This window comes from Xyrauchen texanus, chromosome 34 (genome assembly GCF_025860055.1).
Source record: "Xyrauchen texanus isolate HMW12.3.18 chromosome 34, RBS_HiC_50CHRs, whole genome shotgun sequence".
Classification (NCBI taxonomy): Eukaryota; Metazoa; Chordata; class Actinopteri; order Cypriniformes; family Catostomidae; genus Xyrauchen; species Xyrauchen texanus.
The window spans coordinates 3,247,733-3,261,076 of record NC_068309.1 but is presented as its reverse complement, the minus strand read 5'-3'; the positions used below and the strand labels follow the sequence as shown (position 1 = coordinate 3,261,076).

At 40.7% G+C, this 13,344-nt stretch overlaps 2 protein-coding genes across 5 annotated transcripts in view; both read left to right on the top strand.

Annotated features, from left to right (window-relative positions):
- Positions 1 to 2,129: 2,129 nt before the first annotated feature.
- On the top strand, positions 2,130 to 3,989 carry LOC127627340 (E3 ubiquitin-protein ligase TRIM35-like). The gene is made up of 4 exons (XM_052103689.1): positions 2,130 to 2,180; positions 3,131 to 3,270; positions 3,348 to 3,466; positions 3,539 to 3,989. Exons 1-4 carry the CDS (start codon positions 2,130 to 2,132, stop codon positions 3,748 to 3,750), a joined length of 522 nt encoding a protein of 173 aa, XP_051959649.1. The 3' UTR covers positions 3,751 to 3,989.
- An 876-nt stretch (positions 3,990 to 4,865) lies between these two features.
- LOC127627827 (WD repeat-containing protein 7-like) overlaps positions 4,866 to 13,344 on the top strand; it is a 143,501-nt gene continuing 135,022 nt past the window's right edge. For all 4 annotated transcript variants that reach the window (XM_052104399.1, XM_052104398.1, XM_052104397.1 and 1 more), the window contains exons 1-3: positions 4,866 to 4,982; positions 12,966 to 13,137; positions 13,219 to 13,325. In XM_052104399.1, coding sequence (XP_051960359.1) covers positions 12,979 to 13,137; positions 13,219 to 13,325 — 266 coding nt within the window. In that variant the 5' untranslated portion in view covers positions 4,866 to 4,982; positions 12,966 to 12,978. The remainder of the gene's footprint in view (positions 4,983 to 12,965; positions 13,138 to 13,218; positions 13,326 to 13,344) is intronic.

Genomic DNA, 13,344 nt, shown 5'->3' with positions numbered 1-13,344 from the left:
ATGAGCTTTCCTCAGCCTTCGAAGAAAGTAGAGACGCTGCTGGGCTTTCTTGGTAATAGAGCCTAAAACACCACAATCCGGACACGAAAAGTCCCTTCATTCTAGAAGTTGACACCTCCTCCACTGGTGTCGGGGCCCTATTGTCTCTGAGACAATGCACTACCCTCAAGCTATACCCTTGTGCCTTCTTCTCTAAGAAGCTATCACAGGCCGAACAAAACTGTGATGTCGGGTACCGGGAGTTATTTGCCATCAAGATGGCCCTTGAGGAATGGCACCATTGACTCGAAGGGTCTCGCTATCCTTTCCAAGTACTCACGGACCACCATAACTTGGAGTACCTATGGTCATCAAAGAGACTGAATCCCCTTCATGCAAGATGAGCCCTTTTCTTCACATGCTTTCAATTCACTGTCACCTACCGACCTGGCACCAATAACACCAAGGAAGATGCATCCTCCCTCCATCACTTCTTGTCTGCCCCATCTCATGGGACTTAGAACAGCAAATTGTGTGGGTAGCCTTGTGATCCCACAACCTGCCCCCTAGGATGCATCTATGTCCCCGCCACCCTTCGCAGCCAGCTCCTGGAATGGCTCCTTTACTCCCCTAGATCTGGACATGCAGGAACCTCCCAAACACTTGAGTTGGTCCAGAACAGGTACTGGTGGCCTCATCTGTCCTGGGATGTCAGTAACTACGTCCGTGCCTGTCTGGACTGTGCAACATCTAAGGTACCCTGTCGACTCCCAGCTGGTAAACTAAAACCTCTGCCGATACCCAGCAGACCATGATCTCACATTGGAGTCGACTTCATCACAGACCTTCCATCCACTAATGGACACATTTGTATGTTAGTGGCTGTGGACCATTTTTCGAAGGCTTGTCTACTGGTACCATTGAAGGGTTTACCCACAGCTCTGTAGATGGCTCTTTTCCAGCATGTCTTCCAGAACTACTGTCTTCCAGAAGACATAGTATCCACTGTTCACCTCTAGGGTTTGGGGAGGGGGGCGAGGGGAGGAAAAACAAAACAAAAACAATAAAGAGGAGAGGGAAAGGGCAAGGCAGAGTGACAGTGAGAGAGAGAGAGAGAGAGAGAAAAAACTTGCTTGCTAATTTCCCAGACATGCCGTCGCCTGGTCCTCAATCAATCCTTCACCTTCTGGTGGACGACAGCCTCCGACCAACCCCTGGTGGATGGAATGCCCTTCCATGTTTTGGCGGCTGGTAGTGAACTCTTTCGCCCCTGGCAGCGACATACAAACGCTCTTGTAAAAAGTGAACAGGGCAATGAGCTTGGTCCTCACCTCGAGAGGAACACCAGTCAGCGAAATTTTACAATTTCATGGTATATAGCTACCTCATTGAAGGGGCTCTGGCCTGTAATATGGTGTCGAGTACTGGCTACAACAACCCATCTGTATCAGACAAGCCATCCTCAATGGGGGGAATCCAACTGCTCTACCAGCTCCAAGGACCAAGGGTAGTTTGGCCACTCTGGCACAACCAACAGCATGGTTTTCTGAACTTCCAAAACTTTGCACAGCATTTGGTGTAGCAAACAAACATGAGGGAACACATACTTGCAAGTCGCTGGACATTTGTGAACTAGGGTGTCCAAGCCCAGCGGAGCCTGAGTCATGGAGAACCATAGGCGACGGTGCATTGTCTCTGGGGAGGCAAACAGGTCCACCTCGGCTACCCTGAATTGCTCCTAAATCCTCAGATCAGTCTGAGTGTGAAATCTCCACTCCTCTGGCTTATTCTCTAACACTCAGGTGACCGGGGACGTGAATTGCACGTATTGACAAGAGAGGTCTCTCACTCCAGAAAAGAAGCTGGTGCGCCAGATTAAACACTGGACATGACCACACTTCCCCTTGCAGTGTATGTATGCCACAACAACAGTTTTGTCTGTATAGATCAGTATGTACAAGCGCAGTGCAACTGACCGAAAAGCTCAGAGTGCAGGCAGTTCCTCGCAATTTATCTGCCACGCCATTTGTGCACCTGTCCAGTTGGCGAAGGCTGGATGACCATTGCACAGGTCTCCTCAGCTAGTGCTATATTTTACAAATAGTTAGTGTGGCTAGTCTGCATTACGTCACTGCGAGACATAAGTCGCCATGAATGATGAGACACTCTTGAGTTTGCCCAGCACTGAAGAGGCCTCATGTGTAACAAGCACAGTGGGGTGATGGTGGATGTGGCGCTGCTCCGGTTTATATGCTCAAGATTAGGCGTGCATCAAACAGCATCCACCAATAGATTAGCTTTATTTTATAGGGCGTCTGAGATCAGTACTCCTGGGAGTAGTTTCCCATAACGTCAGTGATCAACTTGAAAAGGAACTAAAGCTCTCAGACTTTCTTTTATTTTTTGTCTTTTATTCCCTTTTCTTTATATTTCATTAAATACGAAAAATTATGTTACATTTTTTCCCATATTTGCAGTGGATGTGAAGCTTTTTATTTATAACACAATGATGAGTGTTGCGACAACAAAATGAAACTTAGATGAGGACTTTTATTTTGATATCCAGCTTTTAAAATGGCGTCCAGGTTTTTATTGAGGATGATTTCTCTTGTGCTGTGTGCTGTGACATTTTTAAACATCCTGTTGTCCTGTCCTGCAGTCACAGTGTATGTAAAGACTGTATTCAGAAGTTTTGGGAAACTAAAGGGTCTAAAGAATGTCCAGTTTGTAGAAGATCAACAGTAGATCATCCTCCAGTAAATTTGGCTCTGAGGAACCTGTGTGAGACTTTCTTACACGACAGAAGTAAACAATCTTCATTCGTATGTGAAGCAGTCTGCAGTTTACATGAAAAGAAACTCAAACTCTTCTGTCTCGATGATCAACAGCCGGTGTGTTTGGTGTGCCGAGATTCTAGAACACACACAAATCACAAATTCTGTCCTGTAGATGAAGCTGTCATCGATAATAAGGGCAGAAAAAATATATTCTAGAATATTATTTATTTATAGAAATGTTCACAGTGACAAATACAAGGCAAGTAGAAATTATTATAACCTACTGTATATCCACCAATATACTTTGCTATGATAAATCAACAGCTAATTAAGGACAGTATATGTAGATTGTAGCATGATTGTTAATATTAAAGATTAATGAGGAGTTTAAGAAACTTCACCAGTTTCTACATGATGAAGAGGCAGCCAGAATAACAGCACTGAGAGAGGAAGAGGAGCAGATGGCAGCTGAAGATCTTTCATTTCTACAGAACTTTACGAGCACAATGAGAAGGTTTGTATTGTGTTTCCTGTTTCTCTCTCGGTTCTGAACCCAAATCAACACGACTGACTCCTCTGAATGTTTTTCAGAGCCCAGGTTACACCAGCAGATCCAGAGATCATTTCAGGAGTTCTGATCAATGTCCCAAAACATCTGAGCAACCTGAAGTTCACTGTGATACAGAAGATGCAGGAAAACGTTGAATACAGTGAGTTATACAACAACGATCATTTGTGTTATCTGATGTGTGTTTGAGTGTGTATCTGTCCTCTCTCTTCAGCTCCAGTGACTTTGGACCCAAACACTGCTGACTGTAATCTCATCGTGTCTGATGATCTGATCAGTGTGAGAGTCAGTGAAGAGAAACAGCTGCTTCCTGATAATACTGAGAGATTTGACGATTTGTGTGTTTTGGGATCAGAGGGTTTGTCATATTGTGTTTCATCATTTATAGAATCCAGTTCTGTTTTCAGCTACAATCAGGGCCAGTAATTTATAATCATTGGTTAAAAAGTATATCGGGTGCCAATTCTCAGTGTAGAGTTTGTCTCTTCTTTTGGGGGAATCAACATAATAATCCCTCTCTTAAAGTCTGTGGAAGACATTGTTTTTTTCAAGACTTTCAGCAAATACTTCCAATAGGAATGGGGCCAAATCTTTGGAAAATAATTGAACAAATTCTGATGTTAATTTATACTGTACATACACACTTGGGACTTTTAAACTGATTGATTGCATCCATCAATTTGTGAATAGTAATGGCTTTAGCATATAGCTCTTTTTCAGTTTTATCAATATACTTAATTTGCAACAAGTTCAAAAAGGAAGTAGCTGTTATTCGGGAGAAATTATTAGCATATGATTTCTTATAAAATTCACTGCAGCATGTACTGTTGATATTAATGTATAGTCATCTGTTATAACCCCATTGATGTTTAATTTATCAATTGTATTATTAATAAAAATTAACCCTTTCCAGATTGAAAAAATAATGTGTGTATTTTCTTAAATGGATAAAGACAGAAGAAGTCCCCAAGTGATACTAAATGTCTTACACTTTTACCTTTAATAGAAAAATTAGAGGTCAAATATTTAACCTTCTTTTTAATATCATTATTCAGCAGAAGGGAATTACTGAGTTTCCAAAGTGAAAATAGCTTAGCAGCATAGAGGTTGTTGGCAAACAGCTTGACATTTATAGAAATAGAAAAATATATCTACATCTTTGTCAACACTTTCAGAAATAAACCAGAACTATTCTTAATTGACCAGAACTTTGGTGCACCAAATATCTATAAGATTACATTTATAAATAGATTTTTTATTTTTATATACTGTACTGGATAATATACAGTATATATATATATATATATATATATATATATATATATATATATATATATATATATATATATATGTGTGTGTGTGTGTGTTTGTATTATCATAAATACTAGCCACAATGAGAATGGAGCAATCATTTCTTTTTATATTAATTCTCACTGCAGTAAAGTCACACATCATGTGACACACGTTCTTACAGTGTACAGACTGTCCGCTAGGGGCAGCAGAGACCACGGCGATTACGCCACTCCTATGACGCAATGACGTATGAGCGTGCCTCCGTCAGCTGATCAGTGAGCCTCTGCGGAATTAACTCGCCTCACTGCGATATTTTCTTTAAAAACACCGACAGAACGAACATGAGACGATAAAAATCCGCTCCGGTGAGTAAAACATACCAACATTTAATCTGACGCCACCGGATACTCTTGGATAACATTATAATGATTATATACACAGACGATTGAACGGGCCGGAGGTCAATATACTGTACATACACACTGACTGACATCACATTCAAACATCATTAGACACATACATCATTAGTACACCGATACAGACACTCTTTTTATACATATACCACACTGGCATACATTATACATACACTATACACAAACTATACACACGATACACATTATATACCCCATACAAACAAAAACTGTACACAATATGCTTTGTCTTTACTATACACGTAAATACACGTGTGCACTAGTATACCCACTATACGTATACTTTAACACACACACACACACACACACACACATTTCTCAATACACACGTACAAAACACACTCTGATATCCATACTGACACACTCACACTACACTTCTCAATACACACACACACACACACACATTTCTCAATACACGAACACACACACATTTCTCAATACACACACACACACACACACACTCTGATATCCATACTGACACACACACACACACACACACATTTCTCAATACACACACACACACATTTCTCAATACACACACACACACATTTCTCAATACACACACACACACAGATTTCTCAACACACACACACACATTTCTCAATACACACACACACACACTCTGATATCCATACTGACACACACACACTTTTAGCTGCATCATTTATTCAGTTGGCCTGCAGGTCTCTATAATACAGCAAACAGAAAATAGGGAAAAAGCTTGTATTGTCTCCGTAGGCTATGAGAAAAATGCCACCATCTGGTGGAAAATATGAAAAATGTAAACTTTGAAACAAGGGCTCCAGCAAAATATCATCGAGTTAAAAAAAAAAAATGGAGTACATTCGCTTGCATTCATTAGAGATGGAGTCCTGAAATGAAATCCTGAAAGTCTTAAATTCTGTTTTGATGACGAAAGAAACTCCGATACATCTTGGATGGCCTGAGGGTGAGGAAATCATCCGCAAATTACCACAAGAAGTTCTGGACATGTTTTTCAAATCATAATAGCAAATTTTCACATTATTAATGTCCCGACTGCACATCGTGATCAGTTGAATGCCACTTTGGTGAATAAAAGTACCAATTTCTTTCCATAAGAGCAAAATCTACATTATTCCAAACTTTTGGCATTGCAATGCTATCGCTACGATAATCAAAAGAGAATAATTAACCATGTTTTGTCTTCTCTTGACCGCTCCGCGTTTCTGGGGACGGCAGGGCACTCCTCCGCCCCTGGCAGCGGCTCCTTCACTCCAGGCGGTCGGGGAGTCCAGTCCCCACTCGCCTCGCGGATAGCGGCCGTTCTCCATCGCGGTCGGGCTACTCCAAACCCCCTGGCGGATGGATGCGGCGCTCCCCTGGGTGGACAGCAGTGTCTAGGACTCTGCGGCGTGCATCCCTCCCCCTTCCCGGGTTTCGGCACCAGTGTAACGGGGATGGAGGAGGCGAGAACTGGCTTTGCAATATAAATTATAGTTTAATGATGAACTAAACCAAAACACACAAACATAAACACACAGAGCAGCTGCCTGCCATTTTCTCTCTCTCTCTCTCTCTCGCTCTCTCTCGAACTGTCGTCACCGGCCGCCTTCATCCCTCATGCGCCCCCATCAGGCTGATTGGGGACGGGGCGTGCCTGGTTCCAGCCCGGCCCCGCCCTCCTCCGCTCTACACTGACAAACTACAATGCATTATATTTTTGATTATCCAATCTTTTGTACGTCTTGTAGCATATTATTTTATAACAGCCTATAAAAATGAATAGATGATACACTAGAACAACAAGACCCAACGCACCCTGCCGCGGAGCGCCTGGACATCCAGGCACAAGAACCGTTTTTACCCTCAGGCCATTTACCACATGAACAATTAAACTGCCTTCAGGACTCCCCCATAGTGCAATAATGTAAATACATATCTCATGCACATATGTAAATTAATTCATATTTAATTTAATATCTGTACATACCCCTACCTTGCACATACTTTACCACTTGCACATATTACATACACCGTTCTATGTTATATGTCCTATTATATGTGGGTCAATGACGTAACGCAAATTTTTTTGTCCACGTCTAATAAATTATTCAAAAATGCATGCAAATTGCAAGTCATTTTGATATTTTTTATAGTTAAAAATGTCATGTGGTGTAACCGTCCGGAGACCGGGAAACAAATCAAGGTCTCATTAAAAGCTAAAATTCTTTGAAAAATAAATGTTGGCTTTAATTGAGCTCAATAATCTTTTATTAGGCCTAGTATTTCTTTAAAAAAAAAAAAAAATAAGCAGTGAAATTAATTCATTCTAAAATATGATTAATATTTCAGAAACGTTTATCCAACTATGTGTAAACAACACAGCAATTTTGTTGTTGTGTGACAAAAAAAAATCATAAAACAGGGAAAACCTCTTTAGTTTTACATTATTAAATGGTAAAAATCATTATTTTGTCATATCATTAAATATCAATATTTTGACACTTTTATGAAAATTTAATAATAATAAGTTTTATTTATATTTAATGGCTTTCTAAAATCATTGATCAGCAGGAAACCGATGGAGTGCGTACTCCAGGTAGGGAAGGAGGTATTGCCCCAAGTGAAGGAGTTCAAGTACCTCGGGGTCTTGTTCTCGAGTGAGGGGACAATGGAGCGGGAGGTTGGCCGGAGAATCGGGGCAGCGGGGCAGCATTGCACTCGCTCTATCGCACCGTTTGTCACGAAAAGAGAGCTGAGCCGGAAGGCAAAGCTCTCGATCTACCGGTCAATTTTTGTTCCTACCCTCACCTATGGTCATGAAGGTTGGGTCATGACCGAAAGAACTAGGTCACGAGTACAAGCGGCCGAAATGGGCTTCCTCAGAAGGGTGGCGGGCTTCTCCCTTAGAGATAGGGTGAGGAGCTCAGTCATCCGTGAGGAGCTCGGAGTAGAGCCGCTGCTCGTTTGCGTCGAAAGGAGCCAGTTGAGGTGGTTTGGGCATCTGGTAAGGATGCCCCCTGGCCGCCTCCCTAGGGAGGTGTTTCAGGCACGTCCAGCTTGGAGGAGGCCTCGGGGAAGACCCAGGATTAGGTGGAGAGATTACATCTCCACACTGGCCTGGGAACGCCTCGGGGTCCCGCAGTCAGAGCTGGTTAATGTGGCTCAGGATAGGGAAGTTTGGGGCCCCCTGCTGGAGCAGCTGCCCCCGCGACCCGACTTCAGATAAGCGGTTGAAGATGGATGGATGGCTTTCTAAAACCCAAAGTCGAATCACAACAAGAAATAAATCACAAACACATTCAATAATACACCAAAAATCACAAGAAGAAAGAAAAAAAACTCCAGATTAAATCATAATGATATTTGTCACCTTAAAAACATATTTGTGAAAAGCTTTTTTTTTAAATTAAATATTAAGTTGCATTGCATGGAAAGTATAACTTTTAATTGATGGTTATTTACACCACATGATATTTTAAAAGTCATAAATCTATTTTTATTTGTATTTATTTTTTGCTATAAAAGATTAATTTAGTTTGAAGCTAGATTTATATATATATATATATATTTATACTTTGGACAACCTTATTTGTCAATGACTCATGCATGTCTATTTAAACTCTTACCTTGTTGTATATTCTGTGTCTCACTGAAATGTCCCGTGTGCACGTGCTTGTTTCTCCAATCACCAATGCACGTGAGAGCACTTGGCAATAAAGCTGATTCTGATAATCGCTGTGCGTTTGGTGTGAAAAGGCCTTAAGGCTGTCAGTAGGAGTTATTGACACTTTTCAATGGGATCACACAATGGCTGAATATATCCTGATATTATGGTTTATTATAGTCAAGAAGTATGCAGGTAAATTGTTCTCGAGTTTCAAAAACATCCCTAAGCTTGTGCAGATCAGGAACCATTTAAATAAAATTGATTCGGTATTAATTCGTTGCGTAAATGTGCTCGGTGAATCTGTCCTCTCGTGCTGTGGCCGTGTGTATGGATGAGAAGTCATTGATTACTTTGAAAGGGTTTGCTTGATTCGTCTGCTGTTGTGTTGGGAGTGTCAGACAGAAACAGAGAGACAGTTGCATTGGGAAAATACTGTTTTATCATCTCAAAATCGGCAAAGGAATCGTTTCAGGATGAAGTTGGTTCATTTGGTGAAGGTTAAACGAGTGTTTCGCAGACTGAGGTTTTCTCTGAAGAGACGTAAACATGAAAGGTAAGCTTTGTTTATTTTTCGGGGGTGAACACGTCGGATAATGAGAGGGTATGTGTATTTCTCAAAACTAAAAACCCAATTGAATTTAATTTTGGAATATTTTCTGGATTCGTTGAACGGTTGCACAATTGTGACTCTTTGGAAAATCCAATTGAATCGTTTCTAGTCATTATTCACTACATTGCTTGGCTGAAAAGTGATCTTTGGCTACAGCTGATATGAATCCTGAAGCAAGGATTGTTGTTATAAATGGCTTCCTTAACAAATCAGTTTTGTTTTCATAATGTGTGGAGTGGAGGTGGTGTAGAAGCACTAAACTGGTAATCAGAAGGTCGCTGGTTCGATCCCCACAGTCACCACCATTGTGTCCTTGAGTAAGGCACTTAACTCCAGGTTGCTCCGGGGGGATTGTCCCTGTAATAAGTGCACTGTAAGTCACTTTGGATAAAAGCATCTGCCAAACGCATAAATGTAAATGTAATGTCGTAGCAGAAACTAGCTTTCAGTTGTCGATGTTAAAGGGGGGTTTTGTTGGATTGTATTGGATCGGCGCTTACAGAAGTGTTCAATAGTACTTACAGTCAGAATCTGTGATGTCCATTTATCGATACATTACATAACAGAACCAATGAGGGCTTTGATGCGATTCTGGTGTGATTTCAAACTACAGTTGAACGAATAGTGCCTGGTGTAAATCAGCAGGGTTTAATAGTGTATGCTTAGGCATTGTTTATGTGTTGTTTTAAAAGATGTATATTGATTTCGAGGTTAACCTGTGACATGCACATCTGACGTTTGGTCGAGATTCCAGAGAAACTCCGTTTTGGAGTTTTGAAAATGTCCAGTTATCATCTTGAGGATAAACATGGTTATTTTCCATATTTATTGGATTTTTTTGTAGCACTCTGATCAGATAAAAGTGTCAAGAAGGATACTTTTGTTTTATGGTGCGTTCACATACAACACGAAGCGAGCGTTTCACACGGCGCGATTACGGTCAATGCAAAGATGCGAATAGACGCAAATGACTTGAACACGAAAAATCAATTCATTCGCGTAGAAATTCGCTTGACTAGCTGTTGCGAAAGCCTGTCAGCATTGAGATTGTTCGGATGTCACTGACGTACTAACGTAGTAGCAGAAGAAATCTGGAAAAATGGATGAAACAATAGTTGTAGCGGTGTGGGGGCACCCGGAATTGTACGACACAATGTCATACGTGTACAGACACCGGATGATAAAAGACATCGCTCGGAGGAAAGTGAGCGAGGATGTTGGACTACCTGGTAAGTTCTGAAAATATGCGGGTCTACTTGATTCCAGCTATTGGTCGTACTTTACTATGAACCAAGTCGTAGAAGCCCCTCCTCCTGTCCTTTTCCGGAAGAGAAGCGGGAATACTCGCGGGTTCGCGTTACTACGCACAAACGGCAGTTTAAACACACATTCATAATCCAGCGGTCAAACTCGCGCGAGCAATGCGAGGTGAAAATTTTCTTCACGTTGTATGTGAACCATAAGGCTTCATGTTGTAAAAATAGCTATACATATATATATATATATATATGTTAGTCACAAAAATTAAAAATAAACGTATTCAAAAATATTTTTACATTCAAATTATTTTTATATTTCAATACATTCAGATACCAAGTATGAGGGCATAGAAGCCCTTGTGACTGAGGAATGATACTGACTGGGGGTATAGGGGGATCCCATTATAGAAAATTTGAAAATGCCCTCAATGAGATGTCTTGCAGTCCGGATGGAATAGATCCACGGTGACTGGCGTAGCAAGGCGGCTAACATTAGGAACTTCATACAATGCTTTTCTAGCCTCCAGATGTAGAACACATAAAGGCTTAAAGAGCACCTATTATGGTTTTTCAAATATGACCTTTCATGTAGTGTGTTATAAAGCTGTTTGTGAATGTAAGAAGTCTGTAAAGTGCAGGACAAATGGAGTTATTGACTCCCAAACGAAAGAAGCGATTCTGAACACCTGAAACGAGTTGTTAGTAAGGGGTACTGGGTCTACCCGGTACCCATGCAGAGTCGTGAAGTTTCGAACACTCACAACAAGCAAAAGATGACGACAAGCAAAGTAGCTGCTGCTGCTGCGTCTCAACTGAATCATGTCGAAATTAAAAGTGGCAAAAAGCAGGTTTGGAAATTCTTTGGATTTGAGGCTGATGAAAACGGAAACATCACAGATCAGCAAAAATCTGTTTGTAAACGCTGCTTTCGCAATTTTCTGTCGAAAGGAGGAAACACATCAAACTTAATAAAGCACCTGAAAGACAGACACCCGGATTGATTCAAGCAGCTAAAGCATATTATCATTTGCATTAGGGCTGAAACGTTTAGTCGACATTATCGACATCAATAAAAATTGATGAGAAAAATGTTCGTTGTTGAATAGCCGTTCGATCTCATTTAACGTAACATGAAATCACAATAAACTGTAACAATGACGCGTGAGAGCAGCAGTTCACGCCTCATGGAGGAAGAATTACACCGATCAGTCCAGATGCACTCAGTTTATTTTAGGTAGATCCCAAAGTATTAGGGAATGATTAAAAAAGTAAATTCAGAAGCACTCTCGTTGTGGAATAAGCGGAGGCGGAGCTCTTTAAAGGAAACATCCCGGCGTAACATCTTAAATGCAGTAAAATTGCTTTATTAAAGTTCAAATAATACAGAAGCAGCTCACGTTAATAACTATAAACTCAGAAACTGGCATTTCTCTGTGTGGTCGGCGCCTCTTCTATGAGTTGCGCGAATGTGCCGATCTAAGGGGGAGAGATTGAAACTGCACCGGCTGAGAGAGACTCCGCCTCGGGTCGCTCCTCCCTCGAGCGCACACGCTAAATGCAGCTAAATTAGAACGCGACTGCTCGCGACTTTAATCATAATATCTATATATATATATGTCACTGTGCATTTCTTATCATGAAGAAAATTGGCAGTATGCAGCTTTATTAATAAGAGAGCTCTTTACACATTAGTTTGGAAATAGTTTTTTATTAATTCTATTGTGTGTTTGTTTATTTAGGCTGTTTTTTTAGTACTTGGTAAAAACTTTAATTAAAAGTTGCAAAAGTTGAAGCAAATCTTATATAAGTGTTCAAAAATACTTTAACATACATTGTTCAGTTTTGTTATAATTAAAAAAATAATATATTTAAATTAAAGTGTTGTTCAATGGCATATTTCTGTTCTTAGTTCTGCTGCTGATGTTTTATAGACTTTGTTAATAAAAGAGTGTTGCTTAGTAACATGTTTTTGTGTTTTACTTTGGTACCAAAAATGGTATCGAGTACCGTGAAATTTCACTGGTGTTGGTACCGACTACTGAAATGTTGGTACCGTGACAACACTATCATGTAGTTTATTTAAATGTCAGAGCTTCATTTACTCAACTTTTTTGTACTTCCTCATTTTTGTGTTTCTGGAATTTCTGACACTGTGTTTTTTCCTTTTAAATGTTTGTTGTTGTTTTTGTTGTTGTTTGGGAAATTGACTATAGGCTATACTTCCTCTTAAACTATTTTAAACAGCATTTTGCTAACTCGTATCACGAATGCACCTTTTATTAGCTCATATTGAAGGAATATTCTAGGTTCAATACAAATTAAGCTCAATCGTCAGCATTTGTGAGATAATGTTGATTACCGCAAAAAATGTATTTTGCCTTTCTCTCTCTCTTCAGTATCACAGAAAACATGACAGGAAACAGTCTGGTATTACCCATCGTTCTGTGGGGTCGTAATGCTCCCACTCACTGTATCTCCAGTCTGCTGGTGATGGACGATCTGTCCACCATCATCACCGGCTGCCATGATGGACAGATCTGCATCTGGGACATGACCTCAGAGCTGGAGGTGAGAGGTCACACTCAGATCTTCAGTTGTGGGAACGCTCGGGATTGTCTAATGAGTGTTTGTGTTTGTCTTTGTGTTCAGATTAATCCTCGGGCTCTGCTGTTCGGTCACACGGCCTCCGTCACCTGTCTGTCCAAGGCCAGCGCAGGAAGTGAGAAACAATACCTCGTCAGCGCCTCTGAGAGTGGGTGAGAGAGAGCGAGAGGG